This window comes from Desmodus rotundus, chromosome 7 (genome assembly GCF_022682495.2).
Source record: "Desmodus rotundus isolate HL8 chromosome 7, HLdesRot8A.1, whole genome shotgun sequence".
Taxonomy (NCBI): Eukaryota; Metazoa; Chordata; class Mammalia; order Chiroptera; family Phyllostomidae; genus Desmodus; species Desmodus rotundus.
The window spans coordinates 131,493,550-131,514,249 of NC_071393.1; the positions used below are offsets into that span (position 1 = coordinate 131,493,550).

At 47.1% G+C, this 20,700-nt stretch overlaps 2 protein-coding genes across 6 annotated transcripts in view; one reads left to right on the forward strand and one right to left on the reverse strand.

Annotated features, from left to right (window-relative positions):
* Window positions 1-753, reverse strand: part of ATG2B (autophagy related 2B) — a 68,414-nt gene extending 67,661 nt beyond the window's left edge. For both annotated transcript variants that reach the window (XM_053929055.2, XM_053929054.2), the window contains exon 1: window positions 201-753. In XM_053929055.2, coding sequence (XP_053785030.1) covers window positions 201-362 — 162 coding nt within the window. In that variant the 5' untranslated portion in view covers window positions 363-753. The remainder of the gene's footprint in view (window positions 1-200) is intronic.
* Window positions 181-19,633, forward strand: GSKIP (GSK3B interacting protein). 4 transcript variants are annotated; one of them, XM_024568306.3, is made up of 3 exons: window positions 181-314; window positions 6,971-7,229; window positions 17,121-19,633. In XM_024568306.3, exons 2-3 carry the CDS (start codon window positions 6,972-6,974, stop codon window positions 17,280-17,282), a joined length of 420 nt encoding a protein of 139 aa, XP_024424074.2. In that variant the 5' UTR covers window positions 181-314; window position 6,971; the 3' UTR covers window positions 17,283-19,633. The 4 variants fall into 4 exon arrangements, with proteins under 4 accessions (XP_024424074.2, XP_053785032.1, XP_024424072.2 ...); XM_053929057.2 differs by lacking the exon at window positions 181-314 and adding an exon at window positions 853-972; XM_024568304.3 differs by lacking the exon at window positions 181-314 and adding an exon at window positions 979-1,275.
* Window positions 19,634-20,700: the final 1,067 nt, after the last annotated feature.

Below are 20,700 nucleotides of genomic sequence, written 5' to 3' on the forward strand. Positions count from 1 at the left end.
CCTCTGTCAAGTTTCTGGAACACGTGACTCGGGGGCGCAAACTTGCTCGGAACAGACTAAACAACACTTGAACACGTGTGTCTGAGCCCCGCCACACTTCCCGGGGAGGGGCTGAGTGTCACCACTCTGGATGACGCTCCCTGCGCCTCGCCCCGAGGAGGGGAGCGCGTCCCGGCCGGCTGGCCGCCGGCAGCTCTTACCCATTTGTCCAAGGGGACCTGGGCCAGGGACCCGGTGCCCTGGTACAGGTCCAGGCTGAGCTGCTCCAGGCTCAGCTTCTCCTGCAGGAAGTGGCCCAGGTACCTCTGCAGGAGGTAACGACAGGCCCTCTTCTTGATGGACTCTGAAAACGGCCACGGCATGATGAGGGTTGGCAGGTGGGCCGGCGGTGGCTGCGGGCGGCGGCAGCTCCGGCCTCGGATCCCGGCCGGCGTCCCCAGGCGGTGGCGCGGCCTAAGCCTGGGGCGGCCCCTCCATGCCCGCTAGGCACCAGCCGTCCCTCAGGGCGCCCCCATCTCCCGGATCGCGCCGCTGGCTCTAGGCCTGGCGGAGACGAGGGGCGGACGAGTCCGCGTCGCCCCGGGCCCGGGTGATTCCGGGGGGAATCCTAGTCCGCACAGAGACGGCGTGCGAGACAGTGCGAGGGGACGCGGCGGGCCCGAGAGAGGGGCTCAGGCGGACACCTCCACCGCCGCCGCGCGACGAATTTGTTGTCATCCGAGGGCGCGCTCCCGACTCTGGCGCTGCTCCCAGCGCGTTCGCGAGACCCGGACGCCCAGCGCGCCACCGGGCGCTGGCGGAAGTGACGCCACACTGGGGCTGCGGGGGGCGGGAAGAAGGGCCCGGAAGGAGCAGTTCCGGCTCGGAAGAGGCGGGCGCGGGGGCGGAGGGGCGGTGCCGCCGCGGGTCGGCTCCGGACGCGCTGGGAGGGGAGACCGGGAGCGCGGAGCAGGAGGCCTCGGGCGCGCGCAGGTGAGCTGCAGCCGGGCTGGCTACCGGCGGGGCGGGCCGGGGGCCCTCCGAGCGGGACGCGGCGCCGCAGGCCGGGCCGCGCGGGGCGGTGGCCGAAGGGGCCGGCCGCCGGGAGGAGCGGGCTCCGGAGGCGGGCCCGGCCTCGGCCTCGGCCGTCCCCCTCCCCTCACACCCCGACGCGGGAAACGGGCGCCGCGGACCGCGCGGGGAGGGCTGCAGCCGCTGCCGCGCATCCCCGCCGCCCCCGAGCCTTCGCCGGTGTTGCCCATTGTCAGCAAGTTGCTCGTCGCCCGGCTCGCGCAGGTATCGATTCCAGAGCTTCCTCTCCGTGAGTGTGTGGCGGCTGGCAGCTTACGAAGCGCTTTCTGCGTGCTGGGTGTGCTGCGCCCGTGACCGGGAAACTTGAGTTTTCGAGGATTTGCGGGCGGAGCTGCTTTCTGTGGGCCACGCCCAGGCCTCCCGACCCCGCGGAAACGTGGGCGACGGGCATCTGCGCCCCTGGTGTTGCCGCCTTTGCGGAGGCAACTCCTGCAGAGGCCGAGCTGGCTGTTGACTTCGGCAGCCCCGAAGGCCTGCGCGGGGGTTCGCCGTCCACAAGCCGGAACTCTGGGTCACAGTCCCGACGCTGCCTCTTAGTTGAGCCACTCTGACCCGGCTGCGCCGTTGGAGCCTTTGCCAACGGTGAGCGTATTAACGTCGAACCTCCGACGATTGTTAGGAAAATTCAGCCAAAGGAGTGAGGGACGAACCTCAACAGAGTCCGATTCATGTAGTTCCATTGAGCATAGTAAATTAAGACGACCCGTTTAAGGCGATTTTATTTGTTGGTAAGTCATGAATGCCTTAGAAATGTGTTCTCACGGCCCCAAGATATCGTCAGACAGAGAAAGCTCTAGGTCCCTTCCCGCGGCCACCTTTTCGTTTTAGATCCAGTGTGCTCTCCAGAGTGTGTATGGCTTGGATTGCCGGCCCCTGATCTTCGTGTATTCCAAACCACTGGTTGAGGGTCCATGAAATGAAAGTCTTCGCAACTGCTAAGGCGAAAAGGGTGAAGAATCAGGCAGAACCTTCAAGGAGCGCGAGCTCTGTAGTGCGAGATCTGTTCCTGTATTCAATATATATTTAGTGATTTCCTGCATAAGCCAGGGACTGTCCTCGGTGCTGGGGATACAGCACTGAACCAGTGAAGGACCCGGAGTTTACATTTTATTGAAGGCAGGGGAAACAAACAAAAGTCAGATCGTGTGACATGTGGTGATAAGTGCGGGGGGGGGGGCAATATAAGGGAATGGAGATGTGTCACTTTTATATAGAGGGGAAGGGAGGGCCTCTCTTGGTTAATTATGTGACATTCTAGTAGAGACTCGGTGAAAGCTAGGTCGCAAGGCACGTGAGCACCGGAAGAGTTGTCTTCCAGGCAGGGGGAACAGCAGGTTTAAGGCCCTGCGACCAGAGCACGCTTGGTGCGTTCAAGGAGTATCAGGAGGGAGTGAAGGGAGGGTGGGTTACATACAGACATAGAGTAATCATGGGTCAAAATGTACTTAACTCACTAATGAAGGAACCAACAAGATATTGAAGTTGATGTAAAGTAGCGTAGGAGAGACGAAATCAGTGAGAGAAAAACTGATTTAATAAAATGGCAAAGTTAGCTCAAAAATGGCTAGTGGGATTTTCACTTTAAGCTAAGATTGACTAAGAGGAACCAGATTTACCCTTTCACCTGCAGTTAAAGAAAAAGTGAGCAAAAGTATATGAAACAAGTGTTCCTAAGACTTGGTGTCATGCAGTGAAGGACAGTGATCCCTGAGAGGCAACGTACAAACGAGGTGGCTCTGTGTCCCAGATTATTGCCTGTAGAGAATTCCCATCCTGAGAGCAGGAGCCCGAGTAGAGCCTGGCAGCCTCCCTGAACTGAGGCTGCGGAACTAGGGGTCCGTAGGCCTCTGGGACAGAGCCCTGGAGGGTACAGAGCTGGAGAGTGGGAGCTGTGGAGATGTATAGAAGGTCCCCCTCCAGCCTGCTACTCAGCAGTATCAACACGTGGTTGTGAAGAAACTGCCCCGGGCTGGGGGAAGGCAGGATTTTTTGGTAATCAGAAAAGACCAAGGACAGTTCCTGTTTCTATCACCCAGAATGGAAAACCTCACGTTCATGTGTCATTGGGTAGAGCTCTCAGAAAGGGTTTGTGTCTACGGTGGGGCAGAAGTAACCAGAGACTAAATGCAGCCTTGATAGATACCACCTTAAAAAGTTAAGAGCAAGGCTCAAAAGAACAGGCTGTTTTCAGATAACTACATCCCAGGACAATGCTCAGTAATGTTTGTAAGAATATAAAAATATCTAGTACCATATAAGGTAAAATTCACAATGTCTGGAATCCAGTCAAAAGTTACCAGGCATGCAAAGCAGCAGCATACAACCCATAATGAGGAGAAAAATCTATCAACTAAAACTAACCTAGAAGTAACAAGGAAATTAGTACACAAGGACATTAAAACACATTGTAGCTATTCATATGTTAAAAAAACTAGAGAAAAGATTGAGCAAATTAAGAAGAGAGAGGGGGAAAAACATTTCTTTAAAGACCCAAGTAGAAGAGATTAGGTAGGCACTCAGAAGAAACCATTAGTGAGCCCGAAGGCACGGCAGCAGACGCTGTTCAAAGTGAAGCACACAGAGAAAGAAACTGGGAAAAATTAATGAAGCCGTGAGGAGTAGGACAACTTCACTTGGACTGATGTTCCTGAAATTGAAGTCTTCGGAGAGAAAAGGGACAGATAAATGTTTGAAGAAATGATGGCTGAAATCTTTTGAAATGTATTGAAAACTCTTGACCCAAGGGAAATGGCACAGTAAACCCCAAAGCAAAAGCAACATGAAGAAACTTATAGCAAGAGGAACAAAGATAACAATGGCATCAGATTTCTCACAGGAAACGATGCAAGCAAGATGCTAATAAGAAACATCTTTATTATGCAATCTTGAAAGGGGAAAAAAAAACCTGTCAACCCAGGATTCTGTACCCAGCGAAAATGCCTCTCAGAAAGGGAGATGGAAGCAGACTTGTTCAGGTATGCGGAAGCTGGGGGAATTTTAACAGCAGCAGCCTTGTGCTGCAGGAAATGTTGAAGGGAACCTGTCCAGCAGAAGGAAGATGACACAGGTCATAGACACAGATGTCGATCAACACAAAGGAATGAGGAGGGCACCAGAAATAGTGACTGTGTGGTTGAACGTAAAATGCTTTTTTATCACCCGACTCTCTTTAAAACTAATCGACTGTTTAAAGCAAAACTAGCATGTATTGTGAAGTTTCTGACGTATGATGAAGTAAAATGTATGACAAAAATTGCACAAAGGCTACAGTGTACTCTTGTAAGGTTCTTACTGGATACGTGAAGAAGTAGAGTATCACTTGAAGGTACGTTGTCATAAATCAAAGCTGTATACTGTAAAGTCTAAAACAACCACCATAGACACACAACAAAGAATTACAGTTAATAGCCCTGGCTGGTGTGGCTCAGTGGACTGAGTGCCAGCCTGCGAACCAAAGGGTTGCTCGTTCGATTCCCAGTCGGCACAGGCCTGGGTTGTGGGCCAGGCCCCCATTGGGGGCGTATGAGAGGCAACCAGGCAATGTAGCTCCCTTACATCAATGTTTCTGTCCTCTTTTTCTCTCTTCCTCCCCCTCTCTCTCAAATAAATAAAATCTTTTTTTTAAATAAAGTAAATTATGACTGTTTCAGAAAGAAGGGGCAGAAAACGGCGTCTTTTCAGCTACCCTCACGTTCTTATCCGCTGGTAGGATAGGGACCCTGGTAGACAGGATAATGCCGCCCCCTCTCCCCAGAAGTTACCCACGTCCGAATCCCAGAGCTGTGAACGTGGCACTTTGCGTGGCAGAGCAGACTTTAGATTTCTCACCTCCGGAGTTAGAAATTTGTGTAGTTCTCAGCCCACCAGGTTTGTGATGATTTGTGACAGCACCAGTGCGGAACCAGTGCAGGCATGTTGCTTCAAATTCTGTAAAGCTTTTAAAAGTACTTTCTATATGACAGGCGCAAAAATATCGGGGTTCCTTTTTTTTAACCTCTTCCGTAGAGCTACTGAAGAGCTAAATCTCTGCTTTTCATTGTTGGTAATACCCACGATCACTTAAGATACTTCGGGTTGCCAGTAAAGTACGGGAATTTACTGGCTCCGCCGACTGGAAGGTGCGAAGGTTAGACAGCCGCCAGGGCTCTGGCAGCCTGGCTCAGTGACTCGGCCCTGCTCTTTCCCCCTGGTCAGCACCGTCTCGGGCTGGTTCCCCCCACGCAGGATGGCTGCCAGGAACAGCTGGAACTCTGTGCTCCATTCTGGGTTCGAGTGACTAGAAAGAATTTCATGTGTTGATTAGTTTGGGGCACGCCGTAACTGGGGTTGGGGTCAATCTCACCGAAACTGCTCACTCAGTCGGAGAAGGGGCATTATGATTCCCCTTGGAATCTGGGTGCTTTTAGGAAGGGGAAAGGCTATTGATAAATAAGGGCCTGTTTTAACCAACAAAGAAGAAATTGTAATATTACCTTAAATGAGTTTAAAATGTTATCAACTTGTGTAATGCTTCAATAATCTTTTTTATTTATATGTAGCATCATCAGAAGTTCTGAATGTCTGCTTTTTTTTATCTGTCATTCAAAGACATTTTAGAAACAAATCTTCAGTCTAAGGGAAAGTGTCTTTCCCGTGTTGCCCTTGGTGCTAATTACTGCGCAGCAGTTGGATGCTCTCCTTCCGGGCCCCTGCGGGTTCCCTCCATCCTGGTGTCGGATCCCTCAGCTTTCTCCACCATAAACATCTTTCTCGTGTAATGATGATGATGATTTCCCACATCCCTAATTGAGACACTTCACTACTTAAGCCAAATTAAAACGTGTGGTAATCATGATGTTAAGAGATTTATAATGGACAGTCACATTTCGAAGTCTTCAAACTGACTTTGTTGGGGGGGGGGGGGGGGTCTTTCTTATACATAAAACCAAGTATAAAGAAGTGTGATGATTATTTTTAGAGTAAAGTAGAAATTTTTAGAAAACAAATATTTTCACTATCTTATACAGTAAACCAATATTATATTTTAGTTTTCTGGCAAATTGCTCTAGCAATAATTGGTAAATCTATAGTTAACTTGTATTGTTAGGAGTGACCATTCTAGAAAGAGCTGTGGGATGCTTGATATAAAGGGTCTTTGAAACATGTATCATTAGTTGAAATAGGACTGGAGGAATATGTGTGCATTTGCTATGTAATTTTTAAAATAGATTTATAGTTTATTAGTTGTCTTTAGCAAATAGCTTTGACTTGTGTAAATGACATGCAGCTATAGGAACTCTTGCTCCTTAATGTTTTTGCTAATTTAAAGTGACTATACAGTAGTGTCCCCTAGAAGCTCTGAAAAAATACCCAGAAAAATCTCCTAGAGCTTTTGATTCAGTTTTTCTGAGGGTCAGTGGCTGGGGACATCATTCTTTGCCTCTCAAATTGGCAAGTATTAAAAAATATTGGAGAGAACGTGCTTTAAAAAAAGAGAGAGAGAGAGAACAGTCCTTCAGATTCTCTTGCTGGAAGTTAAAATGAGCACGTGCTCTGACTCAGCAGTTCCAGTTCTGAGTACCCTAGGAAAATGATGGCACGTTCAAGAAGTGTGTGTTAAGATTTTTACTGCGGCATTGTTTGAAATAGCTAAAAACCAACATTTCCAATTCCTATCAACGTGGGAATTAACCTTTTGGGGAGAAAAGGAGAACAGATACTCTTTTTTCTGAAAATGCAAGTGTCCGGTACTTTGCTGTGAAAAACTATTACAGATGGTTTTAAACAGTATTTTACAGAAAAGCTGTCAACTAGTTAATATTCTCTGTAAGTAGCAGTTGTAAGGCGTAGGTACTTTTACTCAAACAGTAATATTTGGAACATCTTTCTGTAAAGGAGTTTTATGTCTCCTTTTTTGCAGAATGGAAACCGACTGCAAGCCCATGGAGCTAAGCAGTATGTCAGGATTTGACGAAAATGCAGAAATTAATGGTTTTGAGGGAACGGATATGAAAGACATGAGGCTGGAAGCTGAAGCCGTAGTAAACGACGTTCTCTTCGCTGTGAACAACATGTTTGTCTCAAAAACCCTGCGCTGCGCCGACGACGTGGCCTACATCAACGTGGAGACGAGAGAGGGGGACAGGTACTGCCTGGAGCTCACTGAAGCGGGGCTCAAGGTGAGTGCCTTCTCCTTACAAAGAAATGATTTAGTCTTTGCCGCCTCGTCCGTCAAAGAGGGGGCAGGGGGTGGGAGAGAGCGTCAGATGAGAACTCGACACTCAGTAGCTTCCAAGATCTTTTTACAGGAAACCTATCTAGGAATTTTTAATAGCCCTAAAGTCTTCTGTCAGCATGGGGAAGTGGAGTTTGTTCTAAACTTGATTGGCAGTGTTACCTTAATTACCGCCCCCCAAATTAATTTATTGGTTTCCTATAGCTAAATATGCCCACCAGAAGTGTGCCTCCCCTGCACTGGCTGAGTTTCCCGGCCACTGTGTTGAGAGGGCCTTTCCCACCTCTGGGAATGTCTCCCCTGTTCAGACAGCGCGCCCGACTCTGCTGTCAGGTCACAGTCAGGCACAGCAGACAGCTGCTCCTCCCTTGCCAGCCGCGTTCTCTTGGCTCCTCGCTGCAAGGAGCTCTTGACCGCGTGTGAGCTTTTCTGGGCGGAGTGACCTGCTTACGGCCTTGAACCAGAACCCTGCCTCTGGAAGAGTAGAAAGTACCACCTGAAACCAACTTTTTATTAAAAAAAAAAAAGAAATACTATAAAAACTACTGCTGAACAAAGTAATAGTCATTAGAAACTCCCAAATTTAGTTTTAACTTTACTAATTAATTCATAGTCCCATCTCAAAGTTCTCAGACACTTCTGTTTCTCTGTATGTTAAGAGTAAGCCCCCAAAGTTGCACGGAGTTATGAGGTCTGAGCAAGTAAGAAGGTCATGTAATAGTATGTCCAATGGCTACATGAATGTTTCTTTACTTCACTAGATTTGGTTCCCTTAAGATGTATGCGGATCACGTGTTCTGTGTGTTCCTTGTCAGAGGATCACGTGCACCGAAGCGAGTCGCAAAGCCAGCAGCCGCTCCACGGCCCTCGGTTCCCTCGCGGCAGCCCCGTAGATTGCTGCCTAGCTTAGGGGACAGTGCCTGCATTAACTAATTTTTGTACACTCCTTTCTGAGTCCCTAAATCTGTACTAAAAGCCTATAGTCTTTAGAAATGGACCTTAAGGAGAAATAGGCAAATGGAAAGTGGGGAGGAAGGACCCCAGATAAGTCATTCTGTTTTATGTCAGTGAAGTCTGCAGCAGCTGTGGTGAGGTGGGCCGGACTCTGATCGGGGTCGGAGGTCTTACAGGCGGGTCAGAGCGAGCGTGGGTCAGCTAGGCAGCCTGTCCGAGTCCCAGTCTTTACCTGTCACCTGGAGATTAAATGTAAAAACTAAAAAGGGCCGGAGGATGACTATAAAGTGTACAGTAAGATCGGATCACTGAATAGAAAGCCTGGCGTGTAGGTGTTCAGTAAGTTTTCAGCCTGATTCAGTTAACATTCACTGAGCACTCACCCCGTGCCAGGAGTTGGAAATGAAACCGTGAGTAAGACGGGATCCCAGCCCCCTAGGAGGACCAGCCTCACAGGGGTACGAGGGGCCGACGGAACTGTGATGAAGTAGCCCCCCACTTACCTGCAGCTCCGCTGTCTGCTGTTGCAGTTCCTGTGGTGAGCCACGTCTCCAAATAGTAAATGGGAATTACCGAAATGAACAACTTACACATTTTAAATTGCATGCCTTCCTGAGCAGTGTGGTAAAATCTGACGCCGTCCCACCCCACGTTGCCCAGGACGGGAGTCATCCCTTTGTCCTGTGCGTCCTTGCCGTCTCCTGGGGCGGCCGCACGTAGCCACCATCTCGGTTTTCAGATCAGTTGTCAGAGAGAGAGCACAGCCACCAAACTCGTACTGCAGTGTACTGTTGTAATTCTGTTTTATTAGTTAGTTTGGTTCGTCTCTTCCTGGGCCGAATTTGTAAATTCAACTGTCTCGCCAGCATCCGTGTATCGGAAAAAACACGGTCTGTATCGGGTTTGGCGCTGTCCTTAGTTTCAGGCTCCACTTGGCACACACCCCTGTGGATAGGGGGCACTCCTGTTCACTGTGGGAAGTGCTGCGGTAAAGCGGGGCTCTGAAGAGGGGCGAGTCGTCGTCCTTGGGTGTTTGCCCCTGCTTTTCATCCAAACGAGACCACCGCCGCTGCTGTCGCTAATAACGCGAACTTGCATCTTCTGTGGCTTAGAAAAGTGTCCTAAGAATTCAGCATTTATAGAGGGAATTCACAGGCTTAGTCGAGTCAACAAAAACTAACGTGATTGTGCCCTGTACTGTGCTGGTGAACGGTGCTCTGTCACAGTCTCGGTGGAGAGAAAAGTTTCAGCTGCGTTTAAAGAAAAAAAAAAACCCAATAACATTCCCCTTTTATTTCACTGAGTTATGCCTTTTGTTTGTTCCCCTGTTAGATAACTAATGGATTAGTAATATTTAATGGCCTTTCAGATAACTAATTATAAAGCAGGATTAAAGTTATAAACACTTTCCAGAACTGTTTATAAAAAGCCAAACCAAATAAATAGTGATAAAAATATGGACCGATAATTTATTATCTATTATAGTGCCTTTATGTAGCAGACCTCAGTATATGTGGAAATGAATTGAAGCATGTTTTAGATTATGAAAATGAAACACTGTTTTGTGTAGCTTTTTACATTTTTTCTCTGTTTTCCATTTGTTTTAGGACCTGGAGTAGGTCAATCAAACTGTTGAGAGCTAGGAAAGAGGGCTAGCCAATTTTAAGCATTGCTAAGCAGAAAACCTCTTGAAGGTCACCAGAATAGATAGGGGAGAGAAACAACATTGTCGGCCAAAGTAAGGGTAAAGGTAAACAATACGTGATTTGCAGAGGGCTTATTCTGAGTTACAGCCAATTAGAGGGCCATAAAACTTTGGGTGCCAGACTCATCTCGGGTCTGGACCCTTATCTTTAAACTGAGGGTACAAATTAAGTGGGACAGACAGATGGTTCTTATCAACAGGAGACAGACAGATAGTTCCTCCGGACCCCAGAGCTATGCAGAGATAACCGCAACTCCCACTTTTGTAACTTGCTTGCTTGCTTCTCACCGTATAAAAGAGCTAGCCTGTGAGCGTTCGGCGCGACTCCCCTTTGCAGCCTTAACGGGCACCCTGGGAGTTCGCCCCTGCGCAGGTAAAAATAAAGTACCATCTAAGTGCACTCCACACGTCTCCATTTGATTTTCTGCTCGCGTTCGGGATACAACATTTGGAGGCCCCAGCGGGATCTCCCTTTTGGGAGTTTTGCTTTCGGAGACTGGGTGGACAGTTCGAACTCAGTAAGTAATTTGTCAGGATCCTGTTTCGGTTTTGGTTTCAGTCCTCCGGAGGCTTTGCCCTGAGGTAGTAGGCAGGACGCTGCCGGTACCCTACCCAGGGGTTCGGAGAATAGTGGGACGCCACTTCCGAATATAGGTTTTGTCTCTGTGCCGCGCGGCCTTGTCGTGTTTGTCTGTGTTATGTTGTCGGAGGTATGTTATTAATGTAGTGAGAATGAGAGTGCGATTGTGTCTGTGACTCCACCGGCATCAGCCTACGGAGCGTGCGTGGGCCCCAACCTGCGGTTCCTTAGTCTGTCATACGGCATAACGGCTGGGAGTTTAACCCGAATTCTACGCGGGCAGCCTTAGCTAAGACAGACCTAAGTCCTCGCGAGAGGAGAGGCCAGGCGGGCGAGGCGAATATCCTCCGACCTCGTTAGCTGTTTGTCTCGATATTGTGCTTGTCTCAGTTACGTGAAACTAACCCTTGTGAAAACGGGCCAGCGGGAGTCCACCCCTGAACTCCCCGCTTGATTGCATCTTGAATAACTTTTCTGATTTCCAGCGTCGTGCACGCGGCTACGGGAGCGTGCAGCTCCATCCGGAGTTCCTGCGGACTCTTTGCCAGCTAGAGTGGCTGACTTTTGGTGTCGGATGGCCTGCAGAGGGGACTTTCAACCTCCCGGTATTGTTTGCAGTTCAGGCCACAGTTTATAGAGCCCCACACCCCAATCAGATAGTTTACATCAATGTGTGGGTAGATATAGCCCCAGACAAGCCAGGCTATATTCAGAAATGTCTAAGAAGGAGTGCTTCCCGTGGAAGAACGGTTCTGTTAGCCGCGGGAAGAGGAAAACAAAAAGAAATTCCCGGAGCCCTCCGTGCCGAGAGGGCGGAGGGTGCCTAAACTCTACCCCCCCCCCACTACCAGGACCTGGGGAGGACATGTTAGACCCCTTGAATGTGCTCCCTCCCTACCCTAGGAGGGAAGTGCCGCATTCTACCCAGCCGGAGGAGGGAGGGACACTTGCGAGCCCTCCTCACACCCGAGGGGGAACTAGAGAAGGGGAGGAGGCTCTAGTATCCCCAGCACCTCCGGCACTTCTGCCACTCCGTGAGGCACCGCCCGGACCGGGTGCCCCTGCTGGAGCACCCCCTCGGTTGATATATGTTCCTTTCTCCACTAGTGATCTGTATAATTAGAAACACCAGAATCCCCCATTTTCTGAGAAACCGCAGGGATTAATTTCCCTACTAGAAACTATATTTAGGACTCACCAGCCAACCTGGGATGATTGTCAGACTCTATTTACCTCAGAAGAAAGGGAAAGAATTTATAGGGAGGTTGCAAAGATTGTGTTGGGAGAAGGGGAGGGAGGAATCTCCCGCTGCTTTCCTAGAAAGATTACTACAGGCAGGTGCGGTAGTTCTTAGGAGCAATAGGATAGTGCCGCCTCTGGATTCTAGGGTTTGCAGAATTGGCCAAGCCTCTCCATGAACTTACGAGGGGAAAAGAGGGAAATATAACTTGAACTGAAAAAGAGGCGCTTAAGGCAGCTTTGGTATCTGCACCTGCCCAATTTAGGAAAGCCGTTCCAGCCGTTTGTGGCAGAAAACGGAGGCATTGCAAAGAGAGTGCTGAGCCAGGCTTTAGGACCCTGGAGAAGGCCCGTGGCCTATTTGTCCAAGAGATTGGACCCAGTAGCCTCAGGGTGGCCAGCCTGCTTAAGAGCTCTAGTTGCCACAGCCATGCTAGTGAAGGAGGCCAGCAAGCTCACCCTTGGACAGAATTTGCAGATAATTGGGGAGCATCATATAGAGAGAATTTTGAAATCCTCTCCTGATCGCTGGTTGTCTAATGCACGGCTAACTCAGTACCAGGTGCAGTTGCTGAATTCCCCATCAGTCCAGTTCCTGAAAAGTGCCGCCTTGAATCCAGCCACCCTGCTTCCAGCCCCTGATCCAACCATCATGCATAGCTGCCATGAAATATTAGAGCAGGTCACAGGCGTGCGCCCAGACTTGCGGGATGAGGCATACAAAAAACCAGAGCTCGCTCTGTTCTCAGATAGCAGTAGTTTCCTTAGGGAAGGGCAGCGGTACACGGGGGCTGCGGTAACCACGGAAACTGAAGTCCTTTGGCAGCAAGCCCTGCCAAAAGGAACTTCAGCCCAGAGGGCGGAGTTGATGGGGCGTTTGCAAGGTCTAATCTTAAGAAAGCTACAGGATATCTCTGCATATCTAGGGACTTTGAGTAGAAGATGCCTGTACTGGTAGGGACTTTTGGCTGCCACGTACTGAGTTTAAGTGCTGAGTTTAAGTACAGTCCTTCCCAGGGTGGGAAAGGAGCAGGGATTAAAGGTAGACTGTAGTTAAATCTGGATGGGCAAAAATATGTAGAAAGGTTGTGAAGTTTTAAACCTGGAGGAAAGGAAACCTCAACTACTTGTTTTCTGGTTTTATGGTAATGTAGTTTCATTTTGCTTCCGTTTCTAATCAGAAACCCCCTGTATCTGAAGACCTAGTTAGGGTCACCTGAAGACCTAGTGAAGGTCGCCTGTAACCGGTTGGAGAGAATGCCTTTGCCACTCAGGACCCAGGAAGGGTCATTTGGGCCTGATGTGTGTTTCAGCCTGAGGCAAAGGAGCATGTCTCTGCCAAGAGACCGGACCTGAATGGCATGTCTCTGCGGAGGCTCCAGTAGACGCACCGGTGCAAGAGGATGCCTCTACCTGTGTGCTGTTCTTATAGAACTCCGTCTGTGTTTTAGATTTTGTTCTGTATCTTCTCTGAAAAGAAAATTGAGGATTCCAGGGATAGTTAAAACTTCACACTCTGTAGGAAAGTGAACAAGGGAAAGTGCAAGATATGTAAATGAAGATGTATGAAAGGATACAGAAGGTTAGTGGATGTTGCAGAAGGTCTGTGGGAAGCTGTAAAGATAGAAGAGGGTTTGTAAAAAGGTGTGTAAAAGGTTATAAAAGTTTGTGAAAGTTTTGGAAAGAAAGTGTGTGGGGCCAGTAATAGAAGGTATAAGGCATAGAGATGCAATCTTAGTAGGTATCAGAAGGAAAAGGATTTTCCTTCACACTTGGTATTTTTCTCCCTACTTGATCCCTCCAGAATTTGGCATTCTGAAGGACTGAGTAATGACATAAGGTTTCTCTGCATAAATCCATTAAGACCAGTCATTAATAGTTTGTTAACCGATGCTTTGACTGGAATGTCACACCTGAAGGAGGCATGTCTGGGTTCTGGTTGTCACCAGGAAGCCCCGAGGAACTGGGATTGACTTGAGAAGCTAGCAAAAGCCCACGAGAAGAAGCCTGGTACCTTGGTTGATTGTGCGGTTCATGGCAGTCTTTCCAGGGAAGGAACAGAGGTTGCTTTCCTGAAAGATGGATAAAAAGGAACCTGTAGGCACAACGAAAGCCTCAAGGATTTAAGTGAAACAACTGGTACAGGTGAAGCCAGGTGGCAGATGTGTGGCTCTGCTTCTGTGCCCCGAGGGGCAGACTAAAAGTCAGTCTAAAGGTTCCCTGAGTGAGTTCCAGCGAAGCGAACTTAAAGATCATAGGCGATCCAGGCTGCTCTTGGTGTGTTTATGCAAATAAACAGGCAGAATTAAAAGTTGGACTCAAAGTAGTCTCTTTAATAACGATGAGGGTGATCTTAAGGAGAAAAATCATGGTCTAAGGAAAATCACAATGCTCAGTATTGGATATAGGAATCGTTCGTGCAGCTGTCTTGAAAGTTTGCTTTCATTTGAAAGTTGAAACTGGGTTTGTAATATTACCGAAGATGTTCAATTTACAGGCACGAAGGGCCTGTCAAATTGCCATTGCTGTATGTCATCGCAGCAAGGGCCTTGCAACTGAATGCCTTCCCAAAAGACAGTCTCACCAGCATAGAGACTGGCTTGGGAGTGGTTGTGTAAATTAACCTGCGTGTTCCTCCTTCTGTTTTCATAGGGCGTGGGACTATGGCCTCATTACCTGAGAGAATGGTTGCAATATAGGCCTCACTTAAGGAGCCCATCTTCATCATCTACCCCTGAGACTCAACTAGTTTGGTTAAACTAGGTAGTTGGGTTAGTAAAGGGTTTGAGAGATCTGTGGGCTTCACTTCAGAGCTTATCTTCCCTTTTCTGTCCTAATAGCCAAGACAGAAAGGGCCCAGAGATCTGAAAGGAGGGAAATCCTGATATATTCCCCTCAGCCTGAGCGAAGTGTAGTGAGCCACAGGGTTTTAGATAGGTGTAGCATGTCTCATACACCTTCCTCCAGATAAGCCATTCTTTACCTAGGTGCCTGCCTTTCTGATTCGGTAATTATGATTTAATTGTGCCTTCCAACTCTCTTGCCAAATCTGTCACCTCCAGAATATGACGAGGATGCCAACTGTCCAGTAATGCCAGCCTTTGGACACCGAGCTTGCAACTTCGCAGTGACAGCCAACTGACTTGGATTAAATAAGGTCCTTCCCCTTACAGGAAAGGACTACCTCCGTGCTGCACCCCCTTTCAGGGCACCCCTGACCCAAGGTTAGGTAGGACAACGTCCATGTCCAGCTGGAAGCAGTTACAAGAAGATGAGACCTTCGCCCATTGTCCTTTATATAATTATAAAGGGGTTATATATCTGAAAGGAAGGATTGAAGCAGGGTGCAGCCAAGAGGAGGGCCCAGGAAGGGATTTGTAATAGGGTCCAGAACTCAAGGTGTACCATTCCTAGGCCCCTTACTCATAATTCTTCTGGGGATTAAGCCTAGGGCCTTGCATCCTACAGACCCTAGTTCAGAATCTAGAAGCCACAGTCACTCGTACTGCAGTAGCTAAGGTGCTGGCCCTTCAGAATTATCAGCATCAGTACCAGAAACTAAGGCAGTTTACTGATACCCAGAACTATGGCCAGCTCTATAGTGATGCTAAAGGAGCCGAGAACAACTTTTTGCATCAAAAGGGGGGAATATAGTAGATAATGGTTTAGTTAGTATGCTGCTCCCAGTTACTATGCTGCTTCCAGGTTGGCCCTGGCTGCTTACTTACAGGTTCAGTGAGCCCAGGTGGCACTAAGGGAACCTGTGCTCAGGTTTGGGGAGGAAGTGAACCCCTAGGCTCTATAAGCTGAGCCTGCATGAATATTAGGAATTGGATACTAAGCCATGTAGGTACACCACCATTTTAGGTAAGCCGATTATAGAAATCATTGTTTAACAACAAGGAACATGACCCACTCCTCCGAAAAGAATCCAGGATTACTGAAAGCCCCTGAGGGCATTTGGTTTATATGCCTCCAAGGAATATATCTTTGTTTGCCACCAATTTCTTATCAAGAATTTCGTGTAACTGGGTACATAATTCCCCAAGTGTATCTCTATGCAGGAAACCCAGATTTTGTTCTCCCCTCTAGGACTAGGAAAAAAAAAAAACTCCCCTTCTTATACCCATAGTAGCCACTGTTAGGATCTTAGGGTCCCCTGCACTCAGTGCCGCAGCCCTCATTCGGGAGATTTAGAGTTAAGGCAGCTTTCGCAGACTTTCTCTAAGGACATATCTCTGCTGCAAGATCAGGTAGCTGATTTAGAAAGACTGGTAGACTCCTTAGCAGAGGTAGCTGTCCAAAATCGGAGAGGATTAGATGTATTGTTCTTAAGGAAAGAAGGATTATGTGCAGCATTAGGAGAAACTTGTTGCTTTTATGCTAATCATTCAGGGATAATTAGAGATAGTATCAAGGTCTTAACCCAGAGACTAAAAGAATGAGAAAATCTAGAAGAACCAACGCAGGAATCTATTAAGATGTCCCCATAGTTGACTACCCTGATTTCCTCTCTTAGTGGGCCTTTATTAATTATACTCCTCTGTTTAACCTGTGGCCCCATCATTAGTATGATTCAAGGATTTGACTCATAAGTGCCAACAAGGAAATGGGGGAATGTTGAGAGCTAGGAAAGAGGGCTAGCCAATTTTAAGCATTGCTAAGCAGAAAACCTCTTGAAGGTCACCAGAATAGATAGGGGAGAGAAACAACATTGTCGGCCAAAGTAAGGGTAAAGGTAAACAATACGTGATTTGCAGAGGGCTTATTCTGAGTTACAGCCAATTAGAGGGCCATAAAACTTTGGGTGCCAGACTCATCTCGGGTCTGGACCCTTATCTTTAAACTGAGGGTACAAATTAAGTGGGACAGACAGATGGTTCTTATCAACAGGAGACAGACAGACAGTTCCTCCGGACCCCAGAGCTATGCAGAGATAACCGCAACTCCCACTTTTGTAACTTGCTTGCTTGCTTCTCACCGTATAAAAGAGCTAGCCTGTGAGCGTTCGGCGCGACTCCCCTTTGCAGCCTTAACGGGCACCCTGGGAGTTCGCCCCTGCGCAGGTAAAAAATAAAGTACCATCTAAGTGCACTCCACACGTCTCCATTTGATTTTCTGCTCGCGTTCGGGATACAACAAAACCATTAAAATGCAGAGAAAAAAATTATGAAGAGAGCATTTTACAGGGGTTGTTTCTATTAAGTTATAAATTGTTTAAATATTAAATGTATTAAAAATGTGTATTTTACCTGTTGATCGAAAAAGTGTCGTTCGAGAATGACCCACATAAACAGTTGGTTTTGCTGTCTGTACCAAGATGAAATCTAATTACCGACTTCACTGTTCTCTTGCAGGTGGTAGGCTATGCTTTTGACCAGGTGGATGATCACCTGCACACCCCTTACCATGAAACGGTCTACTCCCTGCTGGACACGCTCAGCCCTGCCTACCGGGATGCCTTCGGAAACGCACTCCTTCAAAGACTGGAAGCTTTGAAAAGAGACGGGCAGTCATGACTAAGCTCTTTCCTTGTAGAGGGGCGGCGGCTGCTACAAAATACTGGCGTAAAGCTTGAAACCCTTGCATACGGTCATAGGAGAAAATGCATCTTTGGTTTTGTGTTTTCATCGTTTCTTGCTTCACATTTGGCTTTTGACTCAGAACATTATTGACTAATAAATCATCTGTCTTAGTTCCTGATTCATGAAGGGAATCCTGAGGCCATTGCTATGATAGCATCATTAAGAAATTCAGATTTCTTCATGTAGTATCTCTGCATTTCAAAACGGAATCCCTGTTTCATTCTCTTGCTCCAGGGCTTTGATGCTGCCGGCCCTCTGTTGCCTAGGAAACCTGTATTTGCACAGTAACATAGGAATTAAAACGCCTAAAGGCAAACTTTGATTCAGCTTGCTAAATCAGGGTTTACTACCAGCTTGGACTAACGTTACAGTAATTATTTTGGTACTAGCCTTACTGGAAACAAATGATCAACTAGTTTCCCATGCACAAATTTTGAAATTCACTGCTTCACTTAATCTGTTTCTATGACTAGTATGGACTGATAAAGATGAATTAATTGTATATTACTTAGCTAGTATTAAATGAACAACAGGGACTGAAAAGTCCTGTATTCCTTGTTTGCGACAGCCAGCCAACTAAGAGGACAAACCGTTAGCAAATGAATGTAATGATGACTTTTTCCAAGGTATTTAAGCACATAAGCAAATATAGCAACAGGCTCCATTCTTAACAAAAAGCATCTTCAATGTGTGGGATTTAAAAGAAAGAAGATTCTGATTTCTTAAAAAAAAACAATATTTTGGCCTGTGTTGATTCTTATTATGAATGTTTGTTTACATGATGTACAGTATATATTCAGAAAGTATTTTTACTTCAACATTTACTTTCTATGATGCAATGCTTTGGTATTCCCCCAGCGGCCCCTCCCCCAGCAGATGTCCAGTGTTCTGTCTCAGTGCTAAATGCACAATGTAATAGGAGTGCATTGTGTGGGTTCGAAACCAAAGGGTGAAGGAGGCACTTCTTGACTTCATGTTTGAAAAGGGAGAGTCTGTATTTTATATTTTATTACAGGTACTGGTATTTATAAACTTAATAAGCTCTGCCATGCTGCTTCATGTTTTCGAGAACATGTTGAATAGTAAGGTTTGGGGACGTTGCTTTTTTAATAATAGCCTGAAGTAGCAGCCGTAGAAATGCTGAACTAAAAACCTGCATCCCAACACGCCTTCAGAAATTTGTCATTTGCAGGCTTTTTTTAATCATTATTAGATACTAGGTACTTTTAGGCCCTGAAGATGACGTAGAGCAGAGCAGGTTAGAGTTCAGTTCGGGGTGCTGTTCGCCGTCGAGCGCCCCTGGTGGAATACTTCCGTCGTGGCTGGTCGTGCGTATTCATTCCCAGCTGTCCCGCCAGGTGCTGCACCGTTTGGGCAGTGGAGTCTGACTTCCAGCTGGACTTTCCTGTTAATCTCAGGCTAACTGTAAAGGGTCTATGTAAAGTCTGAATGAAATCCTGTTTACTCAGTTTGAGTTTTCAGTATGAAGAAAAAGTGATTGTATGTTTAACAATGGAAATTGTTCACTTTGTGATAAATGATTGATTCCAAGAGCTTCCGTTTCCGTTTTTGAACTCATGGTACATGTTAACACGAAGTGAGTTGCTCTTTCCATTACTATGAAAGAGGAACAGAGCGAGACTGACTAAAACACAGATAATAAAGCCTCAGTTTTCCCTAGATGGCTTAAAGAATTTCACCAGATAAATCAGGCGTTTATTACACTTCCAAAGGGGGAAAAACTACAAATAACTCTTACAAATCAGTAAGAAAAAAAATGAGATGGGCAAATAATATGATCAAACAGCCTAGAAAAAGTAATACAGACGTCCAGTAACCACTCGAAAGATACTCAGCCTGACCAGTACTTCAATAAAGGTAAATATATCATTTCACCTATAATTTAATCGTGTGCCTTATTTAAATAAAATGGTACCAGGTGAGAGGACACTCTTACGTCCGTGGGAGTATATGTTGGTGACACCGTTCTGGGGAACGTGGGTAGTGCAGCCTTTCCAGAGCTCATAACTTCTTACTGGCTATATCCTAGCAACCCAGCGTGGGGGGCGGCTCAGCAGATGTGCTACAGGGGTGTTCGTTTTCTGTAATGAACAGTTGAGTGGCTCTAAAGGTGATTATGTTATGCTGTGTAATTCTCTTGATGGAAAAATATTCAGCCATTAAAAATCACGAAAAGGCAATGGGGAAAAATTTACATGAAATGTATAACTTCTGGAAAGTACTCTTCTGTGTAGTAGGAAAATTAAATAAAATACATGTTCATAGTCCTCACTAGGTGGTAAGATAGGTAATTTTCGTTTTCGCTATACTTTTTTACATTTTCTCCGTTTGCTTGTAGATACCATATTTTGCCATGTATAATGCACATCCTTATTTTTCCCTCAAAAATATGGGGGGGGGAGTGCACATTATACACGGCAAAATACAGTACCAGTTGAAGGGGAAATGCAGTGGATGTGGCGTCCTAGCTAGCAGGAGAACTTTTCTGTCCAGCAGAAAGCACCATGCTGTGCTCCGCTGTGTCTGCTCCCAGGGAGGGGGCAGTATGATGATGAAAACAGTGCGCACCTCATTCCTCGTGGTGACCCTGTCCCACCTTTCCTCCAGGTCCAGAATCAGTTGTCTAACACAGCAAATGGGTGTGTGGGATCGAGCTCACATCTTCCGTTGCACACCACCATTCTCCTGGGTTCAGAAACAGAACGTGTTGTCAAGGAGAACGGGTTGGGAAAACGCTGAGGTTCTGTGTGACATGTTGACTCCAGAACTCTGCCTCCAGCCTGTCTGTCTGTGGTGACATAGCTGAGACCACAGACTGAGGGATTTGCTCAGCAAGCCCACCTATGAGCAGTCCAGGTAGGCAGAACCCAGGTCTGCCGGCGCCACCAGCTCACCCCGTACAGTGTGCATTAATAAAAGCATCTCCTGAACTCTGGTGTTATGAAAGCTGATTTTGAAAGAGGGAAGGAATAACAGTAAAGGGTGTGATGGCTGGTATAACAGAATCGACCATCTCTTTTCCTAACCTAACCGTATGTGAAATTCTCTGGAAGCCACCCCCTTATAACTATGGCGCTAGCACATTTACATATTACCAGCAATGTGAGCAGTGAGAATGAAACAAAGGTGAGAGATTGTTTGGTGGCATGAGCAGCTGATAGCTTCCAAAGTACCTACCTGTTTCATGTCAATAGGGGAACGAAAATTCCAGAAAGGATGCATCTAGTGAATTCCAGAATATTTGATCGAACAAGTCATTTGAAAGAATGCCAAAAACACTCCATCAAGTTTTGGACTGGTCCTGCGTAAATATGTTTCTATTTAAATCGAC